The sequence below is a fragment of the Hesperophylax consimilis genome, chromosome 7 (assembly GCF_061612785.1).
Source record: "Hesperophylax consimilis isolate HC1 chromosome 7, BYU_Hcon_1.0, whole genome shotgun sequence".
NCBI lineage: Eukaryota > Metazoa > Arthropoda > Insecta > Trichoptera > Limnephilidae > Hesperophylax > Hesperophylax consimilis.
Window position 1 is genome coordinate 40,867,609 of NC_142842.1, and position 24,934 is coordinate 40,892,542.

At 34.1% G+C, this 24,934-nt stretch overlaps 3 protein-coding genes across 3 annotated transcripts; 1 reads left to right on the plus strand and 2 right to left on the minus strand.

Annotated features, from left to right (window-relative positions):
* Nucleotides 1-810: 810 nt before the first annotated feature.
* Nucleotides 811-3,660, minus strand: LOC149422774 (uncharacterized). Its single transcript, XM_089633952.1, has 3 exons — nt 2,235-3,660; nt 1,580-1,696; nt 811-1,385 (listed from the first exon to the last, which is right to left on the minus strand). Exons 2-3 carry the CDS (start codon nt 1,628-1,630, stop codon nt 1,110-1,112), a joined length of 327 nt encoding a protein of 108 aa, XP_089490078.1. The 5' UTR covers nt 1,631-1,696; nt 2,235-3,660; the 3' UTR covers nt 811-1,109.
* Nucleotides 3,661-7,971: 4,311 nt separating this feature from the next.
* Nucleotides 7,972-23,157, minus strand: LOC149422775 (dynein axonemal assembly factor 4-like; the record flags this gene model as incomplete). The annotated part of the gene is made up of 4 exons (XM_089634003.1): nt 7,972-8,205; nt 10,766-10,965; nt 11,569-12,219; nt 23,127-23,157. Coding segments are annotated over 4 exons (1,116 nt in total), but the record flags the coding sequence as incomplete, so codon positions are not given.
* Nucleotides 12,752-21,563, plus strand: LOC149422776 (H/ACA ribonucleoprotein complex subunit 3-like). The gene is made up of 3 exons (XM_089633953.1): nt 12,752-12,942; nt 13,028-13,070; nt 21,393-21,563. The coding sequence occupies exons 1-3, from the start codon at nt 12,889-12,891 to the stop codon at nt 21,488-21,490; spliced, it is 195 nt and encodes a 64-aa protein (XP_089490079.1). The 5' UTR covers nt 12,752-12,888; the 3' UTR covers nt 21,491-21,563.
* Nucleotides 23,158-24,934: the final 1,777 nt, after the last annotated feature.

Sequence of the window (24,934 nt, forward strand, 5' to 3'; positions counted from 1 at the left end):
TTTGAATAGTTTGGGGTGTTGGCATTTGAACAGACGGGGCACTGCTACCTAAAATAATAATTTATATGTATACCATTTCTATTCTTTCTAAAACAAAAATATTAGACATTCTGAAATTTTCATAGGTATCTTATTTATAAAAAAAGTTTTTCAGCTTTCGGAAGTTACGAGTTAAGTCATCGTTCAAACTTTTTAGGGGATTTGCACTAAGATTTTTTTTTACTCAAAGCCTGTTGTTGTGTTCTGCTGTGAATTCAAAATAATATAAAAGACAATACATATAAAGTAGTGACTTAAATCCTATTGTAGATATTATTGTGTTCTGACTTGAATTCAAAATAATAGAAAAGACAATACATATAAAGTAGTGACGTAAATCCTATTGTAGATATTATTGTGTTCTGACATGAATTCAAAATAATAGAAAAGAACAATACATATAAAGTAGTGACATGAATCCTATTGCAGATGTAGATTGTGTATGATGTTATCTATAGAAGAGAAACATTAAAAAATCAAAAGTAGTGAAAACTAATTTTATGAATAATTTTTATAACATTAGTGATTATACTGTGTAAATTGATTAATTATTAAATAATTTAAAATTAAACAATAACTTTGTAAACATCACTTATAGGTAAATACTTAATGCCGACCGAGTTTCGTTATAGCGATATTCGCTATAACGAAACCCGGTCGGCATTAAGTATTTACCTATAAGTGATGTTTACAAAGTTATTGTTTAATTTTAAATTATAATGTCACATCACAAAGTAACCGCTTCATATGAAGAAATTATTAAATACAAATTATATTATATATATTATTGTGTTCTGACGGGAATTCAGAATAATAGAAAAGAACAATACATATAAAGTAGTGATTTTTGGCATATTATAGCAAGTTTGCAAAAACACTTTCAGTAATCGCTTGTCATAATGTGGCAAATTTATAGAACCTAAAAGCATACGAAAAATGGCGAAATCTACATGGATTCATTGGCTTTAAACCGCAGTAAGCAGTTCATATATTTCCATAATAATATTTTGAGGAATGATTAATTAAATAACATTGTTAATGCATAGGTGTATATATATACAACCAATCGTTCAAGTGGATATTATACGTTCGAGATGAAAACAAAAAGCAAAAATATTTAAATTTTTACATTTCTTTAGAAGTTCATCATTTTTAATTTTGATCTCTGCTAGATCTTTGGAGAGTTTATCAATCTCTAGTTGTTTCTTTTGTATTTCCTCCAGGGCCGCAATGTACATCTCCAAAGCTTCATCCAGTTGTGATTTGATCTGCTCCTCGAGTTGTTTCCTCTCTTTCTTCAGTTGTCCGGCGGCCACTTTAGCATTTGCCACATCCTCATCCAAAGCCTACAATGATTATTCAAACAATTCAATACAATATTATTATAAATAAATATTCAATTCATTGACAATATTGGCCAACATTATTCTGCAACGCTAAAGGTTAATTATTTTGGCAAAAAATAAATGGGATAACTTTGTACAGTATTATTATGTACATGATACGGTTTTATTTCCATGTTTATCATTTAAAAACTCACCACTTTAAATGCTTCCAGAAGTTCTGCATACTTTTGTCCATTTCCTTTCATTGAATGTGCTTTATTTGCATAATTATTCAACTCCTTTGTCAAATTATTCAAACTATCCAAATGGACCTGCAAACAATATGGTGGATGTTACAGACATTGCTTTTCTACTATTTTGCCATTTTACAGTTGAAATTGCCAATGTTTCTGTGATCATCTTATCAATTCATAAAAAGAAAATGACCAAAACTAAAACTAATTTGGCAATGGTGGAGATAGAAATCGTAAATTAGAAGCAAGGTAAAGGCGACAGTATTGTCTTACTCCGGACTCTAGCCGCTAGCGGGTGACTTCTAGCATTATAATCTGGGTTAATTTAGTTGGGGAAGAGAAACAGAGTTCCTGCACAGATGAGATAGACTTACACATTAAGGCGGACCTCCAGCTTTGGACTGGGAAGAACCGCCAATAATTCCTGAACTGAATTGGGGACTTAACTCAAATATTGAACTACTTTTTTTTACTTGATGCTAATAAAAATATCAGGCGAATGATTTAACTGAGGAGGACATTAAATACCAGTCACCGTAGATCCCTGTCTTTATTTCGTAGAAATCTCATAGAGATAAAATTTTAAAAATTGCTTGAAAAAGTTATTGGATTTTACTTTGAATTCTTCCAAGTCCTTGGCTAGATCAGCGTTGACTTTTTGTAGAGCATCTCTTTCTCCAGTTATCTCTCTAATAATTTTCTCCAGTTCTTCTATTTTCCCATCCTTCTCTTTTAGTAATGCTTCTGTTTCCGCTCCTCCGCTTGAAGATCTGTGTTAGAAGTTTATACAATTTAAAAAATCCTTATTATTTTAGGCTTTCAAAAATTTTACAAGCATTGCCATTGAAAATGATATATTTACTTAACAATATCTTCTTTGAGTTTCTTGATCTCCTCTTGAAGTTGCTTAACCTGTTCATTTAACTTTTTGATTGTCGCTTCAGATTCCTTAGCCACACTCATACTTACTCTGCTGGATTTGCGTTTGGTGTCTGTTAAGGTTTGTACTCCCTCTTTGCATTTTGTTTTCAGATCGTTCTAAAAGATAAATAGCAATTAAAATATGTATTGTATTTTCCTTTCATATTGCCATTTGAAGGGGATCTGCATCCAAAGCATCAGAAACTCTGCCCTGAGATCAGCATCACATCACAGAAATAGGGGAATCTGTGGTCTCCTAAAGAACTACAAGAAATTAGTAAGTGGATGGACGCACTGCGATGAAACGCAGCAGTTTTGGAATAGGTGAAAACTACAAACCGCCTACAAACATGCAGTGTCTGGTGTATTTACTTAATTCTATTTCAGTACTACCATGAAATAGAATTAAGTAAAAACGCCAGCTGCTGTGCGTGTTTGTACGCGGTTTGACGTTTTAAGCTATTCCAAAACCGCTGAGTTTAATCGCAGTGCGTGTTAAGCCTACCAGAAAAAAAAACTTACTATTTCCTTAAGCAAAGAAGCCAGTTCTTTGTCTTTTCCAGCCAACTCTTTATCTTTTCCAGCTATTTCTTTATCTTTAGCAGCTATTATTTTCTTAAGTTCCAGCTCATTCTCTTTGGAATCCCCAACAACTTCTTTGCCTTAAATTAAGCAAGATAAATTTAGAAAATAAAATTATTCTTAGGTAATAATTTTTTTAAATAACACAAATTTTGGTTAGTACTTTTTAATTTCACATCTTCCAATACCAGATCACTGATCGGCTAATCGTGGTTCAATGTCAATAAGTAAGTTACGGGTCTACAGTATTTGTAGATGTGAGGCTATTAAGAATTTGAATTGTTTAAAGTTCGCAGGTTTCTAAACATCGTTTTGAATCCAAAATATAAAATGAAATTGTTTTAAGTATTAGTGTGTTACAATTTTTATAAGTATACATATTATGTTTTAGATTCAATGAAACCAAATAATTACCAAACGTCACAAATTTTTCTTGTTCTTACCTGGGTCTTTTGAGGTCTCCGGTTTTGAATCCATCGCAAAAGTCAAACCATTGTCATCACCCTGGAAAAAATATTTATAAATAATACTTGCAGAATCACCAATTTTGGAAATGTATTATGCTTATTTACAATAAATTCCCTAAAAAATTGTGAGAAGCGAATGCAAGAATGAGGTTGTCTCCTAAAACAAAATTTCATGCTTTTATGAATGTGTCATATTAATTAGAGCACGCTGAGGACAGAACTTTTAAAAATATAGAATAGTATCGAAGGGTGACCGGGTATCTCATCAAAATTACAGTTCAACACATCTACAAAAAGTGATATAAAGTCATGAAAAGTGATGAAAATAGGTTACATAGGTAACTATTTAACCTAGTTTTTGTTTCTTCACTTTTAATGATTCTGTATCACTTTTTAAAGGTGTGTTTAATTGTCATTTTGATGAAATATCATGGAACCCACGGCACCATAGGAGCTCGCATTGTGGGTCGCCGACTTCATTTCTGGCCTGTCTTTTGCCTCACCAACAGTATTAAATGTCAATAATGCACGTTTTACCTTTGGATTTTTACTACCCCTGATGCCTGCCAGAATATCGGCCAACACTCCTTTAGGAATCAGCCCGTAGCAAGGCTCATTGTCGATCTTTATCAGGTCAAACAAGTGATCACTTCTCTCATCCTCATGAAGGGACCACGCTCTAATATCGGTGCAGGAATCATAAGACTTGATCCGGCCTTCACTCCGGGGCTTCAGATAATAATCATTTGGGTAATTTATTACAAATTTACGATTACGCAAGACAGCAGTCATGTTTATTGAAGTAAATATAACAATTTAACAAACGATACGCTTACATTTCGCACACAGCAAAAATTTTGGAAACTACATTTATCTAAAATAAATTAACAAATGAATGCTTTTTATCGACATTGACATATTATAATTCAAATCTATTTTTTTAAATGTGTTCTTTATAACTTCGTGCCTACCAAGACAGGTACTTACGTATTAAAACATTCAGATTTTTTATAATAATTTTCTTCTGTGTAGCCCCATATCCATATTTCTATGAAAACATAGAATACTAGAAATGCCTTCCATAATATGGATTTGTATGGAAACAAATGTCACCACTGACTTTTGATGACCTTTTGGTTCTAGTCCATTTAGCATTGCTCTGTCTTTCTTACACTCGCCTGACAATGATGACAAAGTCACCGACATTACGATACCATCGTACGATAGACGTTATCGTCAAGTTACAGACATCATCGATAAAACCTTATCAATCGAGCATGCTAGATACTCGGGAAGATAATTTTTTAACAAGATTTTGGTGGAAGATGTGATTTAATAAGTTTTTCTAGTTACATTAAAGACTATGATGAAAAGGCTACACACTAATATTTTTAATTTTGCTAATAATTATTTTATTAAAATGTGTAAAAGTGCAATTATCTTGTCAGATCGACATTAGTTCCTGGCTTTACCTTTACCTGCAGATTGCCTAAGAAACCAAATACTCCACTTCCATTTTTTATAAATTAAAAAGTAAGTAAATTTTGTTCAAACTTTTTACGTCCTGTTCTGTGGTCAAGGGGTAAGGCTCTCGACTAGCAATCCGAAAGTCGCAGGTTTAAATCCCGGTGTGCTCAAGTAAATTTTATTTGATTAATTTGTATTATTACAAAAAAAATAAAAAATCTCAATTTATTCATTTAAAATACATAATATGTAATACATTTTAATTTATAATATTTTTACACTAATACAAAGTAAATGACACAAGAACCAATAGTGAAATAGAATTAATTTTATATAAATATATAGTATACTTGCAGCACATTTCAGAGTGGAAGATACTTTCAGTATCGCCCTTGTGTAGGACCATCATTCAGAATTGAAACATTGTTGAAATGGCTTTAGCCGTGTTAGGTGACCAGATCAGTGCCAGTTACTCCCCCACCTTTCTCTTCCCCATTCTTTCACCATAAGCCTCACAACATTCCCCGATTTGGGATGACATAGTCTCACTGGCTCCCAGACGGTTGGGAGCAGTTGGGACTCGCGGTATTCACATAATTTTTTTTTTAAAACTGCCTTCTAAGGGCCTTACTAACAAACATATTAAAAATTTTACACAACTAAATTTTAAACAACCATTAAATGGTGGATTACTCTGTTATTAACACTTACATATAATTTTAAATGAAATTATTTTACAATGTTCTTTTTTCAATGTTCTGTTTTTCATGGAATGTTATACGAGGGTCATTCAGAAAGTAAGGTTACAATATTCATGTAGGATCGAAAAATGCTTTTATTTGAGATCGAGATATTTCTATAGCCGGGGCACCGTCTTTTGTATCCCAGTATTATAGACATCCGCTGCCAGCTCTAGCCACTTCTTCATAGCTTCCTCTACCTCCTGATCGTTGGAAAAACATTTCCCTCCCAAAAACTCCTTAAGTTTAGTGAAAGGGTGATAGTCCGAAGGCGCCAAGTTGGTGAATAGGGGGGGTGAGTGACAATATCCCATCCAAACGATGTCAGCAGCTCCTGTGAAACTCATGTGGTGTTGGACCTGGCGTTGTCATGCAGGAGGCGGACTCCCCGGGTCAGCATTCTCCTTCTGCGGTTCTGAATGGCTCTTTTTAGGGTATTGCACTAAGCCTCTGTATTAATGGTAGTCCCTTTAGGCATAAAATCCACCAAAAGGATCCCCTTACATTCCCAAAAAACAGATGCCATGACTGAATGGATCGTCTTGAACTTTTTGGTGGCTGGGGAAGATGAATGACGCCACTAAAGTTATTGTCTGTTGGATTATGGGGTGTAGTGACACACCCCTCACACGTCTCTTCCCCTGTCACGATAGAGTCCAGAAAAGCTTCTCCCTCCTGTGCAAAACGATCCGAAAATTCAAGCTAATCTCACACGGACGGGAGGTGGCTGCAGCACGCGACGACCTCTTTATCGGAAAAATTTACTGTGACTGATCAAATGGCCGGTAAACAAGCGGGAACTTATAAACTTACCGTTAGGATCCCCTCCTAAATTCCAGGTGTGCCAACTTCAAAACAAAAAATTTCCCCGGCCTTAGGAACCCTTGTAACCTTACTTTCTATATGGCCCTCGTATTATAATAATAATAATGTGTTTTTTTTGTTGTTGTAATAAATAGATATAATGATCTCCCGTGGGATCACACTGGGATCTCCCGTGCTGAGGATTTCATTTACATGTATGGTTAAAATTTAGTAGTATGGATAGTATAAAGTAATTACAAATATATTGAACAGTGTTTTTTCTGTAATAATTAAAAATATATTACATGTTTTTTTGTTCAGTTGAGTATATTGTCATTATAGTGATTTTTTTTGGGGTATTACGCCATTTTGCCCTACCTCCTTCTTTAGCCAACGTTTCGGACAGTATTGCAGTGTTCATCATCAGGGCAGATGTGTAATTTTTCAAAATCAACTTTTGGCCGTGAAAATCTCGAATCATACCTGTGTACATTGTTAGTACATTATCCATTCCTGATCTCCCTATATTTTGTATCCAGCTTTTTATTTGAGATTTAAATGTTGAAATATAATTGTTCTGAATGAGAGTGGGATTTTGATGTAAAGTTTAGTACCATAGTAACCATGGGAAGCTTTTTTGTCCAAATATTGTTTTTTTAGTTGCTTGTTGGATATATTTTTTACCCTGAGATCTAGTGTTTCTAATATACAGGGTGTCCGGAGGTAAATTCTTGGGGTGATTCTACATGATGGTAGAAAAAAAAAGAAAAAAAACCTTTTTTCGATATGCTTATTTTCCCATACGAAAATATTTTTTCATAGACGAATTTTTATTTTCCCCTACAAACAATTCAATTTTTTTATATAAAAAAAATTATTTTAAAACATTGGGATTTCGAAAAAAAGTTATTTATATTTTTTACTTCTAAAATCGTGTAGAATCTCACTCTCGAAGTTAGCGCACTTTACCCCCGGACACCCTGTTTGTGTTAGTTGTTATTTCTTGTTTTTTGTATTTATTAATGTATTTAGAGTGTTGTTTTAGAATAGAGTTGTTTTAGAAGTGACATGTTAAGTTTCAGATTAATTTTTTATTATGGCTTTTTTGATTTTTATGAGCGATTTTAGGATATTATCATTTTCACTGCCCCTTCCGATAATACCGTATTCTAAGAGCGATTGGCAAAGAGCCATGTAGATCTTCATACAGTCGGTTTAAGGACATTCCTGATGGTTTTGAAGAAAAACTAAGTTTTTAAATTTTATTATCATAATTTGTATACGCTCACATATTTCTTATATCAAAATGCTTATTTGTTTTTAATCAGAAGTTAATATGGTCACATATTACTTATATCATAATGCTTTGTTTTTAATCAGAATCCGGGTTCTGTTCCCAGGCCCTCTCCATGACACTGAGGTCGGTCTTGAGGTCCTGGTTATGCGGCTGCAGGCGGATGGCAGCCTTCATCTCCCCGATGGCCTTGTTGAGCATCCCGATGCGGGTCAGGCCCGCAGCGCGCCTGGCGATGCAGCGCACCCGGCTCTCGAGGTTGGAGGGGCAGTGAGGCTTCATGAGCTCCAGGGCCAAGGAGCAATCTTCAATCTGTAATCAACATAAATTCTTATATTATAATTATTGATTTTTCAATGAGGAAAATTTCCTTGGAACGTACATATTATTTTATTACGGTTCCAGGACAAAACTGAACATTGAAGAAAAATGTGCAAACATAAAATAAAACATTCCTAACCTTATTTATTATTTTATCGTGTTCTGTTTTATTTTATCTGGTTACAACATATTATTATGCAGCCTTTTTTATCACAAGAGTTCCAACAGAGCTAGTGAAACTACAGTAGGTACTCCCACATAAATAATAATAATGATTTATTGTCTTCTTTTCATTGGTAACATATAGATATAATGATATCCTCACTGGGATCTCCCGTGCTGAGGATGTCATTTACATATTATAATTTAATTATAAGAAATTAATATTACAACAAAGTAACATATGAATTTAATTATAAACATAAATATCATGTACTATAATTATTTTTTTTTAAATAATTTTAAAATAAGTAAGATAGTGTTTTTTTGTATAGTTCAGTTTAGTAGATTCGGTTTTAGTCTGTTGTTTTTGTTATTATTTAAATGTTGTAAAGCTGAAAGAAATGGGGAGGGAAAAGGGATAAGGAGGGTTGGGAAGTACCTGCCTACTTAGATCTGGTCACTAAATATAGCTTAATTCATTTTAAACAATGGTTCAATACTGAATCATAACTATGCACATAATTAAATGTTTCTTTGTTTATCCCCTATAGACTCAAATACTACTGGACCGATTTTGCTGAAAATTTCAAAGTTTATTCTTAATAGTGTCAGGAGTGTTGAGAGTGGTTTATTCTTAATAGTGTCAGAAGTGTTGAGAGTGGTTTATTCTTAATAGTGTCAGGAGTGTTGAGAGTGGTTTATTCTTAATAGTGTCAGGAGTGTTGAGAGTGGTTTATTCTTAATAGTGTCAGGAGTGTTGAGAGTGGTTTATTCTTAATAGTGTCAGGAGGGTTGAGAGTGGTTTATTCTTAATAGTGTCAGGAGTGTTGAGAGTGGTTTATTCTTAATAGTGTCAGGAGTGTTGAGAGTGGTTTATTCTTAATAGTGTCAGGAGTGTTGAGAGTGGTTTATTCTTAATAGTGTCAGGAGTGTTGAGAGTGATTTATTCTTAATAGTGTCAGGAGTGTTGAGAGTGGTTTATTCTTAATAGTGTCAGGAGTGTTGAGAGTGGTTTATTCTTAATAGTGTCAGGAGTGTTGAGAGTGGTTTATTCTTAATAGTGTCAGGAGTGTTGAGAGTGGTTTATTCTTAATAGTGTCAGGAGTGTTGAGAGTGGTTTATTCTTAATAGTGTCAGGAGTGTTGAGAGTGGTTTATTCTTAATAGTGTCAGGAGTGTTGAGAGTGGTTTATTCTTAATAGTGTCAGGAGTGTTGAGAGTGGTTTATTCTTAATAGTGTCAGGAGTGTTGAGTGTGGTTTATTCTTAATAGTGTCAGGAGTGTTGAGAGTGGTTTATTCTTAATAGTGTCAGGAGTGTTGAGTGTGGTTTATTCTTAATAGTGTCAGGAGTGTTGAGAGTGGTTTATTCTTAATAGTGTCAGGAGTGTTGAGTGTGGTTTATTCTTAATAGTGTCAGGAGTGTTGAGAGTGGTTTATTCTTAATAGTGTCAGGAGTGTTGAGTGTGGTTTGAATGGTAGAAGAAGTCGGGGACGCTTGAGGAAGACTTAACCTGTTATCTCTGCACTAGAATGAGATACGGAGTCAAATGAAATTCATTATAATTTAGTTTTTTTAATAGTAACAATGTGGTCAGCGGTACGCTACGAGAATAATTCACATTACCTCCTAGAAAGATTGAGAATATCAGTTTGTACAGCGCACATAGCATTTTGAGCCTACGAGATAAGCCGCGAAAACGCACCGATCTACTTGCTACATCTGGAACGTTCCCGGTTTTACAAGATGCACGCGGCCCTATATAAACGCAGCCATATCGCGGCGCAGCTCAATTTAAGTACGGGCAGTCAGTTAACTGCCCTGTAACAATCCTCTTGCCCCTCCGCCCCGCGCACTGCGCATTCGCACCGCTCCCCAAACAGTAGTGAATGGTGTAAGTCGGGGACGCCCGAGGAAGACATGACACGATCAAGGGAAACAAAAACTTATAATAAGCTAACTTTTTCAATTCTTTAGAATGTTAAAATTTCCATATAAATAGACCCAGTTTTCAGATAAACTAGAATTCACAACCTCAAAACTTTACTCCAAACCATTATAACCATGAGCAATGCCGGCAGAGGAAATGAGATCCCTGAGGCGTATGTGTGAGAAATGTGGAGATCTGCAAAGAGTGCAAGGCTGATGTAAGTATAATGAGTAAAGCCGTGTACTTGCCGGCTAGTTTATTACATATATACAAGCTTTACTTAATATTCTTTATGTGATGAGCTGACGGAAATAAATAAAGAAAAAAATCTGAGTTGGGAGTCACGAAGGTTACCGCTCTGTATAATACAGCTCTGCCATGGAGTATGTTGGTTTAGTGAAAGTTATTATTATCACTATCTGATCACAATTTAAGCATACATAGTTTATTTGTTAACTTACACATTTGTTAAAGTTCCCCACCGCAAAGTGGCAGACAGACCTGTTGGCATAAAGGGCTGGCAGTTTGCTGGACAACTTGATGCCGTGGGAGTAGGCACTGATTGCCCCGAGGTAGTTCCCGGTCTTGAAGAAGCTGTCACCTTTTTCCTTGCACCACACGGGGTCTTGCTCTTCTGGGCGGAGGTCTTCAGAGACGAACCCTGGTCAAAAGCGAGCACATTAAATTGTTGTTATAATATAAAATTAATTTTTACAACTCACATTATAAATAAGATTTCTGTATTGATTCCACGGGGGAAGAAAGTTTTCCTTTGACCTAGATCGTCATTGGGGATGCTGTGTGGAATCTTTTTAGGGACAAGAAGTGAACCTTGTCAAAATTTCAATTTCAATGGGAATGGTAAAGTTCTATTTCTTCTCATTACGTATTGTATGCATATACGACAACAACACCAAAATGTGTAGACCTCCATTTTAATTTTTTCTCTCATATCTACATATTATATTTAAATAACTAACCAACTATCAGGCCGTTTCTCCGCAGGGGTAGGCAGAGAGGACGGACTGCCAAACAACTCAGTTTTGGCACACACTCCTTGCCTCATTCACAATCATACATCGTCTCATACATACTCTTCTATTATTCTGACTCTTGACATGGCCCGACTCAAGTATCTGATTCACTTGATCGCGTCTTCCTCGCCATGTCTTCTGCGGGCGTCCCCGACTTCTGCTGCCTCTGTATAAAAGAAAAACTAGAATCTTATGCACTACAAACATAATAAAATAAAATATTTCCTGACCCGTAGCTCTTCTTGCCTCTGTAATATTCTTCATCCAGACTTCTTCATCATGAGCACTCGACTCCCGGCATGGCGTGGGAAATATCCTCTCGGTAAAAGAAACTCCAAGAGTTGTGGTTTGTCGGGGTTCTGGGATGCTCCTAGTTTCAATGTCAGATATCACTTTCTTATAAAAAATTGATTTTTTTAGTTCTGCCTCCTTTATCGCTGAAGTATTTTTAGAAAGTGAAATTTTATTGTCACCTTCTGCTTTTGAATCTCCTCCATCCTTTAACTCCCTGATAATAACCCCCTTTCCTTTACTTATATTATTCTGTTTTACAGGCGACTGAGTAATATTTGTATTAGAACATATTGCTTTGGACTGTCTCCAATTTTCTAAATCATTCATTGCATTGTTTCGTTCAAGATCCCGCTTGGCGTCAACTTCACTCCTTCTCTTGGTATCCATTGCAATTGCTTCTGAAACTGCAAATTTTCCATGTTGGGCTTTTAATTTTATTTGGTCATCTAGAGCTTTCCTAGTTTTTACTTGAATACCTTCGATGATTTTTTGCTTCAACAGCACCTTGTCTTTTTTGTCAATGTCAGCTTCAAGTTTATCCCAGTCTCCGTGTTCAACTTTTGTTACTTCTATAAAAGCCTCCTTATCTGTATAATAACATTTCAAAGTTGAATCATCAATATCATGTCTCAGAAAAACCTCAAAAATGAATGGCGGAAAGTGAAGCTTGATAAAATTTTGTGATACTTGAATATCTACATGCGAGTAATGAATTCCTCTCAACGGAACACATAGAGATATTGAATCATTTGATTGCTTCCAAGTAAAATCTTTTATTTCAATTGGCATTTTGTATTGTTATTTTGCTATTGTCAAGTTTTTTTTAATTATACTAGCTTTGCCATATAATATTATTGACAAAACAAACAATCAATGGTTTCCTAGGTGTTGAATTTCGCGGAAATTTTTTATCGCTGTGGCAAGTATTTTCGACGCAAAGCTAGAAATCTCCTGAGTCTCAGAAAACTCATTCTGATAATAATAACAATACAAACCAAATACACACCTAAAACTAATACGATTATAGTTTATTTTCGCGTGACACTTATTTCAACGGGCTTCTAGTTGTAAGTTAAAATACATAGAAATCTCATTCTGGATTTTTGTTTTGATTTTCTCTATGGAAGAATAACACGTTTTCTGTTCCGAGTTGTTTTTTGACTTTGACATAAGCAGAAAAAGTCAAATCCGAAGTGCAATTAAACGCTTGAATTATTCGTTTTATAATATAAACGTGATATAAAATATTGAAAAAGATGTATCTGAGATTTTACCTCAACGAGAAAGGCGAGAGGGTCTACACATTGCTGGTACTTATTATTTGTTTTAAATTTAATTGAAAACGTGCTTGTTCCAAAACAATTTATTTACCGTGTGTTTTTAATATCTTTCCAGAGGGAAGATCCCACCAATAACCCAACTCTATCTGCCCATCCAGGTACGTTGTTGTATTGTATTTCTTTATTCTGAATTTGCATAGAATATCCATCCACGGAATGTAGTCCTAAATTATATAAAATAACCTCAAATATGAGAATGCTTCTTGCTGTTTTACATTCTAAAATGTGGGCATTTCTAAAGTAGAGTTATAAGGGCTATTAAATTCAATTGTCGAAATATTGGTAAATTTTTACCAACATCTACCGTTTTTAATAAGCATTAAAAAAAATACCGTTGATTCAATTTAATGATAATAATGAACCACTTTTTGCATTTACGATTATTAAAAATAGTGATATTCAATATTATTTGTAAATATTAGTATGCACGTAAAATCCTTCATATTTGACATAACATTGTGGAAGCTAATCGAAGCGAGGTTCAGTAGGTAGATACTGCTAAACTAAAAAACACAATAATGGATTGTAAAAAATCAGGGTAAAATTTCGATCGCGCTGGCCTCGCTTATTATGAATATTTTTTAGATAAAACCTTTAGATTCACCTTAGTTACTGTACGACACAACTTTTAACCTTCTAGGCGGTGGAAAATATTGCAATAAAAATTTCAATTACGTAAAATTAAAATTAGCTTTCGTTTTGTGAAACGAGACCGTCCATTTTAAATCTTTATTTGTTTATTGTCAAATGTCATTTTGTTTTGTTGGTATTTCTGTTACTATAGGACGAAACGAACGGCTAGAAGTAGCTAGAGACAATCGCGCGGGCGTTTTTTTTAATGTTAAAAAATTCCGTCAAATTAGTATTTACCTAATATGCATGCATTGTGTGCGTTGTGATTGAAATTTATTAGCTGGATTTTATTTTTTTACGTTCAAATTTTATTTAAGATAACTATTTCTGCGATGTTGAGCGGCTACGCTAAGTTTGTAATACAAAAGAAAGTGCCCCTTTTATAGCGCCTGCTCGCGTCAAGGCAAGAAAAACATCCCAGTTTTCAAGTAGTTTAGCGGCTACGCTAGGTTTGTGTAACATGGTTTGTGATTCAAAAGAAAGTGTCCCCTTAACACCGCCTGCTCGCGTCAGGGCAAGAAAAACATCCCAGTTTTCAATTAGTTTAGCGGCTACGCTAGGTTTGTGTAACATGGTATATACAGGGTGTATCGGCACTAACCCGACAAACTTTAACCAGCTATTCCTTAGCACATTTGGAGTAAAAAATGTTATGTGCACTTTGCTGTCCGGTAACGTTTTTTTTTAATAAAAAATTAATTAAACATATTTTCACCACATGTCACCACTGTTTTATCCTTTGTCAAAATTTGAAAGCAACATCGCAACTCTCGCGTGTTGCTGCGAACGAAGCCCGTATTACATAATCCAGTACCAGAAAAGAAATATTTTATTTAACAATAATGATTATTCACATTTTTCGTATGCGAATCACTGATTGTCTTCTTGTATTGTACACATCAGTTTTATTTTTGTATCTAAATTGTTTCACCTCTGGAATGCTTTGGTTTCACCTCTTACGCGTTTCACGTATTAAATAGTCTAATTTTGAAACTAAGAAACTAATTAGTAGATTTCCTGAATTTATAATCGAAGTCCAATAATTCTGAGCACTTTTAAAAACAATTTTCCTCACTTAGGTACTTATCAATAATAATAATTGGATTATTTGAACAGCGCCGTTGTTTTTTAAATCACCGTAAGTGCTCTGTCAAAATGTTACTTGCTAGGCTATCCTACAACGTATATTTTTTAATAAATTTAGTTATTTACAACTTCGCGGAATGTGATTTATGAATATTATTGCTTATGTTAAAAGCCTTCCAGAATTACCGGAATATAACGAGCAGCTTGACACACTTAAGTTTATTTCCACTAATTTGAAGGTACAAAGAATGTATAGTTTTAAAAACAATCCCGATGAATCAAAAAACGGTTCATATAAAACTGCTGCGCAACACACTGAGACAAAGGAAAGCACTCACACAAACGTCATGACTGCATTGGATTGACCACCTGCAAATGAATGCTGCCAGATTGCTAATTTATTTAAACAATAATTATTAAATTTTATTTAAAATATCGCAATTTTTTTAAAAAATCGACAATAAATTACAACTATAATTTAAAAAAAATATTCTTAACCCCACGCTTTTTCGTAATTGATTAATTAATTCAGAATTTAAACGTTGCTTGAAATGACTAGCCGTATTTGGTGACCAGATCTGAATATCCAGGTTCAGAATTTAAACGTTGCTTGAAATGACTAGCCGTATTTGGTGACCAGATCTGAATATCCAGGTTTAGAATTTAAACGTTGCTTGAAATGACTAGCCGTATTTGGTGACCAGATCTGAATATCCAGGTTCAGAATTTAAACGTTGCTTGAAATGACTAGCCGTATTTGGTGACCAGATCTGAATATCCAGGTTTAGAATTTAAACGTTGCTTGAAATGACTAGCCGTATTTGGTGACCAGATCTGAATATCCAGGTTCAGAATTTAAACGTTGCTTGAAATGACTAGCCGTATTTGGTGACCAGATCTGAATATCCAGGTTTAGAATTTAAACGTTACTTGAAATGACTAGCCGTATTTGGTGACCAGATCTGAATATCCAGGTTCAGAATTTAAACGTTGCTTGAAATGACTAGCCGTATTTGGTGACCAGATCTGAATATCCAGGTTTAGAATTTAAACGTTGCTTGAAATGACTAGCCGTATTTGGTGACCAGATCTGAATATCCAGGTACTTCCTCACCTTCCACTCCTTCCCTTAGCCATAAAACTTACCCCAATTCAACATAAAAATTGTTTAAATTATCGGATGTAATGAAATGCATAATAATTAGACCCCAAAATACTTAATTATTCAGGGAAATAAACCCCTGAGTCATCAGTTGGAAATACCAACGACATTAAGTGAAATTAACAATGCAATAATCCTATTATTGCATTGTTTAAAATTTCACTTAATTATTAGCATTAGCAAATAATATTGGGATTAGCAAATAATAATTTACGACAATTTACTCGGAAATCAATAAAGCCAGAATAATAAAAAAAGAAAGTTATCACTTACGTCGTCTGTAAGTGGCTTTACCAAAGTTTGATAATGCCGTCAGAAGGTGAAACAGCTGTCACGCGTAATAATAATTACAACTAGCAGAACTTGTTTATAAACACACTGTTTTTATAAATTTTTTAATAAGACTGTTAAAATAAAAAAAATCTCTAAATTGAAATGGAGTTCTACAAACTAAACTTAAAATCAAATAAATTTATTGCGAAGGTTCAAAGTACTGTACTGTAATATTATATTAAATAATTTTTACGTGTTTAATTATTGTTTAAAGTCAGATTAAAGCGATTAAAAAACCCACCTGGCAATTCTTATTCGAGTTTCGTTGTTTTTACGTATTGGCGCGCTTACAAGCATCAGTCGTCTCATTTTTAACCATTAATATTTAGTGTGTAGGAAAGAGAGAAGACGCTTTTCGACACACTTGTCGAAAAACTTGTTGAATGCCGACGGGCATACTCTTCTACAGATTTTATTAAATATTGATATGTAGGTAATATTGATGTGTAAATGAATGACATTGTGAGAATTTTACCAATAAATAATAAATGAAAATGCGGACATGTAGTTTATGTTAATTTTTTTATTGGAGCATTTGTTCGAAGTGACTACCATTATTTTCGATGCAAGCGTGTAGTCTTGTTATATTTTGATTATTTAAGTTTGCAGGATTTGCTTTAATTTCTGCAGCGGCTTCCATCACTCGTTCGAGCAGTTGCTCTCTTGAGGCTATTGGCTTAGCATACACTTTTTCCTTGAGAGCCCCCCACAGGTAGTAATCCAGGGGGGTCAGGTCGGGTGATCTTGGTGGCCAAGCAATGGCCGGACTTCCACGGCCTATCCAACGACCAGGAAACTCGACATCCAAGTAGTTCCGCACGGCAATCGAATAGTGTGGTGGGGCTCCATCGTGCTGGAACCACATTCTCCGTAGTAATTCGAGGTTCACATCTTCCAGAATCTCGCCCAGTTGCACTTGTAAGAACTCCAAATACATCGGTCCATTTAGTCTGGGAGGCAACTCGATTGGACCGAGTATTTGATTTCCCAGGATTCCTGCCCACATGTTGATGGAAAATCTGTCCTGGCTCGACGACTCCCGAACAAGCTTGGGGTTTTGTTCAGCCCAATGGTGCAAGTTGTGCACATTTAGCACTCCTGTTTTAGTGAACTGTGCTTCGTCGGTAAACAATATGTTTTTCATGAAGTCTGCATCTCTTATGACATTATGCAGCATTCTTCTGCAGTACACGACTCTGGAAAAGTGGTCATTCTCCATGAGGCCTTGGCAGCGCCTATAGTGAAAAGGTTTGAGCCCGTGCTTCTTCAGAACTCTCCATACCGCCATGTGTTCCCTGTGTCCTATCATCAGAGCGACCCGACGCACGGACAGCGTGGGGTCTTCGGTAATTAAGTTCAGGATTCTCTCCTCAACTGCCACAGGAACGATGTTGTGTCCTCCGCCGGCGCCTTCAATCCGTCCGATGCCACAGTCACGCAATTGTTGATACATCTGAAACAAAACAACAAATAACAACTGCTTTTATTATTCAGCTCAGTAATAATGTCAAATAAACAATCGCGGGCTTTTTCACTCATTTTATTTTTAAAGAACACTTATTTTAGGCACATATCAGAAAACTTACGTTTTCTCTTCATTTATTTCATTTTTTTATAGTAAAATGTATAACAAAGTGTTTTAAATTATAATTTTCTTAACTAGGTACGGTTGATATCTTGGATTCACAGGGGTGAAATTGAATTCAAGTAATTTAAATAATCCCATGGTGAGAAAGGGAGTGAATTCAATTGCAGTGAATGATGCATTTATTAGAGATTAAAATTAATTAACTTTTTAAAACGCCGTTTAGTGACCACTGAACACAAATCACCTAAAGTACAATTTACATTTTTAAAGTTGGTGGCCCCTTGTTATGTTTTTAATGTTCCCAGTTTAAATTTCAAAAGCGCTTTTTGGCATTATCAATGAATGTAAATAGTTTCAATAAACAATTGATAGGGTACAAACCTGGACAAAGGTAGCATGGTGTGGGACGCGTCTTCCAGGAAACCTCATGCGATACTCCCTTACGGCTGCTCGTGAATTTCCATTGCAAAATCCATAAACAAAAACAATATCTGCTTGCTCGGCAGGTGGATAATTGAGGGGCATATTTCAACAGTAAAAACTTAGATAACAAAACAAAAACGAAACTAGAAACTTGATGACATGCGAACTCCCAAAACAGCACTGACCACTGATACGAGACGGGGTGGCGGGAACCACACGGGACTTGAGACAGAATATGTGTGAAAGAGATGACAGTAGCGCGGCGTTGCCAATTATTTTACCCCTATACTGTGGGCAGTAGCGGAGTGTGGAAATTTTATTTATTTTTTGTTTTTAAAAGAAAAAAAATGTTACCGGACAGCAAAGTGTACATAACATTTTTTACTCCAAATGTGCTAAGGAATAGCTGGTTAAAGTTTGTCGGGTTAGTGCCGATACACCCTGTATATATATATATATATATCTCAAAAACCATGTTACACAAACCTAGCGTAGCCGCTAAACTAATTGAAAACTGGGATGTTTTTCTTGCCTTGACGCGAGCAGGCGCTATAAAAGGGGCACTTTCTTTTGTATTACAAACTTAGCGTAGCCGCTCAACATCGCAGAAATAGTTATCTTAAATAAAATTTGAACGTAAAAAAATAAAATCCAGCTAATAAATTTCAATCACAACGCACACAATGCATGCATATTAGGTAAATACTAATTTGACGGAATTTTTTAACATTAAAAAAAACGCCCGCGCGATTGTCTCTAGCTACTTCTAGCCGTTCGTTTCGTCCTATAGTAACAGAAATACCAACAAAACAAAATGACATTTGACAATAAACAAATAAAGATTTAAAATGGACGGTCTCGTTTCACAAAACGAAAGCTAATTTTAATTTTACGTAATTGAAATTTTTATTGCAATATTTTCCACCGCCCCGAAGGTTAAAAGTTGTGTCGTACAGTAATTAAGGTGAATCTAAAGGTTTTATCTAAAAAATATTCATAATAAGCGAGGCCAGCGCGATCGAAATTTTACCAAAATCAGAATCACTTTCAAATTATGTAAATAAAAAACCGGGTGATGTAAATACTTTATACTTATTACTATAGTGAAAAAACCCTGACTTTTTTTTCATAGAAATAAATTATGTATATTATAAAAAAAGCACTTTTTTCATTAATAACTGTACCCTGCCATGTCTTGCTGTGGCTCAGTCTGTCTGTGCAGATAGAGAAACAATAGGGCGTTTTGCTTTTACATCCAACAGGCGCTGTTTTTTTTTAAAAAAAAGCATGTTTGTCCAACAGATAGCGCTGTTTTTCAAAAAACCATGTTTTTATCTGTCACAGGTGACATCTATTCATATAGTATCGGTGCACACATGTTATGTCAAAATTTCAAAGCAATCGGTAAAAAACTTTCGAAGATTCAAGATTTTGACCAAACGAACATTTACATTTTTATTTAAATTGATAGATTTTTACATTTTTGTACCTAATTTCGAACTAGTGCCCCTGAGGTGATATCTCACAAAAGTGGCGCTATACAAATTGTCCAATAAATAAATAAATAGTGGGTCCCTGCATTTATAGCTTTGGTTAAGCAATTATTTTATGTTGGCAGTACCTACCTACTGAACTCGTTCCAATTAGCTTCTACAATGTTATGTCAAATTTGAAGGATTTTACGTGTGCATTAATATTTTAAAAATAATATTAAATATCCCTGTAATTGTATGCAAAATGTTGTTTATTGTCATTCAGTTGGTTCAAAAGTTTTTTTTTTTTAAATGCATGTTAAAAACGGTAGTTGAAGGTAAAAATTTAGAAATTGAACTGATATGGAGTGTTTTAAAAAATAAATTTAACATATTAACGATTTCCAGCGATGTATATTATATTTACTGTCATTAGTACTGCATTTGTGATGGGGATGTGCAGTCCACACGGATTGCATAAATCTGCACCATAAAGAGGCCAAGATGCTTTTAGTCATATTTATTGGAATGTAACTTCCTTCTTTATTTAGGAATTGCACAGCTTTGTATTCTTCACTCTCCTATTGTTACTAGGGATAGGCATACCATTAGGTTCAGAAGTTAAATTGTTTTTGTATGGGAAAATAAATATTCTTCTATGGAAAAATATTTTTGTTGGGGAAAATAAACATTGAAATTTAGAAAAATGTTATTTATCTTTTTATACTTCTACTATCATTAAGAATTACCTCCCAAAGTTAGCGCCCTTTACAGCCGGACACTCTGTATAAATTTCACACACTTGACATTTAATTGTTTAATTCCAGAAGACTTAGCCTATTTTATTAACAAGAATTGATTTTTATCATAAATGTGCATAATTTTTATAGTTTCAGCTATTTAAAGTTGTGGTAAATTATACAGACAATAGGGACACGGTTAATATGCACTTTTAATAGAAAAACCACTGTGTATCACTTAGATAATAATGAGAAGTAAGTATTTCAGTTTCCAAAAATTCAAAATAATGCATTTTATTATCAATTTCGCAAAAAAAAAAACGGTTTGTGACTTCTTTTTCTTAGGCCCATTTTTGATTAATTCCAAACTGTAGCGATTCAGCGATATTCGATAGTCATGATAGCGGTCATGACTCAATTTATTAAGAGCGTGAGCCACGGTACCGGTATTTTAGGGTCATCACTTCATATTTGGTTTAAATAAGGGAAGAAAAAAAAACTAACCCTAAAACTTTGACATCACTAACAATCGGTTTTAATGTTAAAGAAATAATCATTAAAATGCATTATATTATATTACATAGTATTTTTCAAATAAAATGTGCATATTATGAGTGTCCCAATTTTCTGTATATCTTCCACTAAGGTAGTTGATGTCTATTTGACATAAAATATTGCTAAATGGGGTATTTTTACAAAAGTTTAAAATGTGTAATTTTAATATCTCTATTCATAATTATTGATTTTAAAATCATCTAAAATCGTACATCCGTCATTATGATATAGAAAACGTTTGCCGGCATGACGTCAACAATGCCGAAATTGCACAATTTTAAAAACAGTGAAGTGCTGCATAAATTTACTGTTTTTATGATTATTTAATTCAATTTGTACAATTAATTAAATAGGCTGAAGATGAAGCCTTCAAAGTGCACCTTGTAATTTTATATGTAAGTCTAATGTAGTTATATTTATGTTTCCAGCTCGGTTCTCCCCACAAGACACCTACTCCCGCCAGAGGATCACCATAAAGAAACGTTTTGGTTTGCTGGTTACACAGAAGCCTGAGCCCATCTACTGATTTAACCTCATCTTATATACATTTACATCCACTATGCTATCCTTAATTTTAAATAAAAACATTCTCAATTAAAGATCTTGTTTTAATGTGTATAAAATTAAAAACTTTGATTATGCCTGTTCCGCGGCAGGACGGGTTGTTTCGGAGAATTTGAACAATTCATCAAATTTCAATATTCATTTTCGGGTTCTGTAAAAGTCCTATTCAAGTTCTGTTATTTTATCATTATACCTATACAGAAACAAAAAGTAAAAATTAAATGAATAATGCTTCAACATTTGCATTGTACAGCCACAACTTTAATTCTTTTTGGTATTGCGCTAGTTTAGTTGTTACTTGAATTTTTTTTGGTAGTAGATTAAAAGTGTGAGGTCCAATAAAGCTACTGTGAGTTTGCATTAGTTTGGTATTGGTTTGTGGGGTATAAAATACATGATTTCTTCTAAAGTTGATTATGGGTTCATATTTTTGAAATTTATTTTGGTTGTTCATGACATATTTCAGGCTTTGAAGTAAAAATAGTTTACGGAGATTGAATAGTTGAGATTCCTTGTACAATTGATCAGTCGAAAATGTCCTCTTTTTATTATATATAACCTTGATAATATGATTTTGTACTATTTTTAGTGGTTTTATAAATGTATCTAGTGCGCCACCCCATCCTAATATACCGTACATAATTGAGGATTGCACTAGAGAAAAATAAATCATTTTCAATTTGTCAACATTGAGTACTTCCTTAAGTTTATAAAATATGTACGTCAGATATCTTAATTTAGAAACGGTGTTATTAATTTGTGGTTGCCAGTTTAAATTTGTGTCAATATATATACCCAAATATTTGATCTTTTCAATTTTTCCAATTTCAAAGCAAGAGGTGCATGTTACTTTATTACAGTTTAGCATTATGTAGGCTAATTTTAAGGTTATTGGGAGGTTTGTTTTTACTGTTTTTATAAAAAGTTAGGTAAAATGTTTTATTATAGTTTAAGAAAAGTCTAGTTGCTTGACAGAACTGAAATAATAACAGAACTTGAAAAATCTTTCATAGAACTTGAAAATTAACTTTGAAATTTGTTCGGTCAAGTAACTGGCCTATAATGATATAATAACAAAACTTGAACTAGTTGCTTGACAGAACTGAAATAATAACAGAACTTGAAAAATCTTTCATAGAACTTGAAAATTAACTTTGAAATTTGTTCTGTCAAGTAACTGGCCTATAATGATATAATAACAGAACTTGAATAGGACTTTCACGGAATCCGAAAATGAACATTGAAATTTGATGAATTGTTCAAATTCTATGAAACAACCCATCCAGTCAACCTTGAAAACGTACGACATAGTTATAATTGTAAACTAGCCCTTCAGGGTTAAAATCGCTAAAAAACTGAAGAACAATAGAATGTTTAATATTTTTTGGAATTTTGGCAAAGTTGCGTTTGGCGCTCGAGGTCCAAACTTGGATCATTCATCGGGCCTCAGCAAAAAATCATACCGGATCCGATGTATTTGATAACTGGACTAAAATCCAGAAATAATGCAACGCTGAAGAAAGCGCAGTGAAGAAGATTAAGAAAGGGACGCTGGATCTCACTCTTTTATTTAATTAATAAGTTTGGAATACACTTACGGAATACAGAATGTAAAGTGAGCCGTTTAATAATTTAATTGATAATAATTTAGTGCTTCACAAAAACGGAAGCTTTTTTAAAGTTGCACTCAAAGGTCCTCGGCCATTTTTCCAGCAACAAAAGGTTTTCGGTCCTGCCAAAAATCGCGGTGCAAAGTTACAAAATGGGTAGTTTGAATTGGTTTGAAGCTTAAATAAACATGTTCGAAGTTTGAATGAACTCAAGCTGGTTTTCTCTATGGTTATAATTCACTAAACACAGATGGCGCGGCGTGTCGCGACTTTGTCAAAATCATAAAATAAATAAACCACCCATAATATAATCTTTCTGAACTAAATCATTTATTGATGATATAATAATAATAATAAGCCTTTTATTCTGAACTTCTGTTAGGTACATTAATATTAGGAATGTTTTGTTTATTATAAAATATCCCGAAGTTCAGTTTGCCTCTTGGCATAGGCCTCCTCTAACAATTTCCATTGGGACCTGTCACGCGCTACTCTTCTCCATTGATGTCCAGCCGTGAGTTTTAGGTCGTCTTCCCATCTCATGTGTTGACGTCCTCTACTTCTCTTGCCATCTCTGGGATATTGATGATACTAGCTACCAAATAATTCTTTGTAGAAGTTTTGAGCAATCGAAGATCTGGTCCATAACTGTTACATCAGGATATAATTTTACGTAAAATTACTGGAATCTACATCCATAAAACACTTGGTTTAAATATTCAAATGAATTTATTTTAAAAAAATAAGAAATTAAAAAAAAAATTACCATCGACATTGGAAGCTGCGAGTGAACACATATTAATTTTATAATGTACATAGGTAGGTAGTAGGTAGATAACAGGTAATAGGGATATGCGGTTCGTAATAAAATAATCTACCTAACTATCTATCTATTTATTTAAAGAAGAGTGTCTATGGCTGGCGGGAGGCATGGATTTGTTTTTTTATAAAAATCTACAGTTTTACGAAATAGATTAAATTTTGCACACTTGAACTTCAAAACAAGAGGAAGGTCACTGGCTACATTAGATTTCTAAAAACTCTACGTAAAGTCCGGGAAACGCCGGGGACTTGGGCTAGTTAGTAAATAATAATCGATAACTTAATACCTACCTACGAAACACACGTTAAATATTTAGGTTTTTGTAATTATTTTAGCCCACGGAGACTAGACCCGTTGTTGTTGATTGTTATATGTATTATGTGAAAATATTTCTGTAGAATTTATTTGTATTGTTTATAAATTTATTATTTACTAGCTGTACCCCGCCACGCGTTGCTGTGGCTCAGTCTGTCAGTGCATATAGAGAAACAATAGCGCGTCTTGCTTTTACGTCCAACAGATAGCGCTGTTTTTGAAGAAAAACATTATTTAACCTGTCAAAGGTGACTACATAATATGGGTATATAGAAACACACGCGTATTCTAATGGAACTTTTGGAGATATAAGATTTTGAACAAACGAACATTGGACGGGTTGTTTCGGAGAATTTGAACAATTCATCAAATTTCAAAGTTCATTTTCAAGTTCTGTGAAAGATTTTTTGAATTTCTGTTTTTATTTCAGTTTTGTCAAGCAACTAGCCGATAATGATATAATAACAGAACTTGAATAGGACTTTCACAGAACCCGAAAACGAACGTTGAAATTTGATGAATTGTTCAAATTCTCCGAAACAACCCGTCCTTACATTTTTTATTTATACGTAAAAAAAATCTGTTGATTTTTTAAAATAAATAAAAAAAAATTTTGTTCGAACATCATGATAATATATTCGTAACTTACTAAAAAGTT

Coding starts and splice junctions, on each gene's coding strand:
- LOC149422774 (XM_089633952.1), bottom strand. CDS start 1,630: ATGAAAGGAAATGGACAAAAGTATGCAGAACTTCTGGAAGCATTTAAA. Junction 1,386..1,579: donor TTCTGGAAGCATTTAAAGTG/GTGAGTTTTTAA, acceptor TAATCATTGTAG/GCTTTGGATGAGGATGTGGC.
- LOC149422776 (XM_089633953.1), top strand. CDS start 12,889: ATGTATCTGAGATTTTACCTCAACGAGAAAGGCGAGAGGGTCTACACA. Junction 12,943..13,027: donor AGAGGGTCTACACATTGCTG/GTACTTATTATT, acceptor ATATCTTTCCAG/AGGGAAGATCCCACCAATAA. Junction 13,071..21,392: donor AACTCTATCTGCCCATCCAG/GTACGTTGTTGT, acceptor TTATGTTTCCAG/CTCGGTTCTCCCCACAAGAC.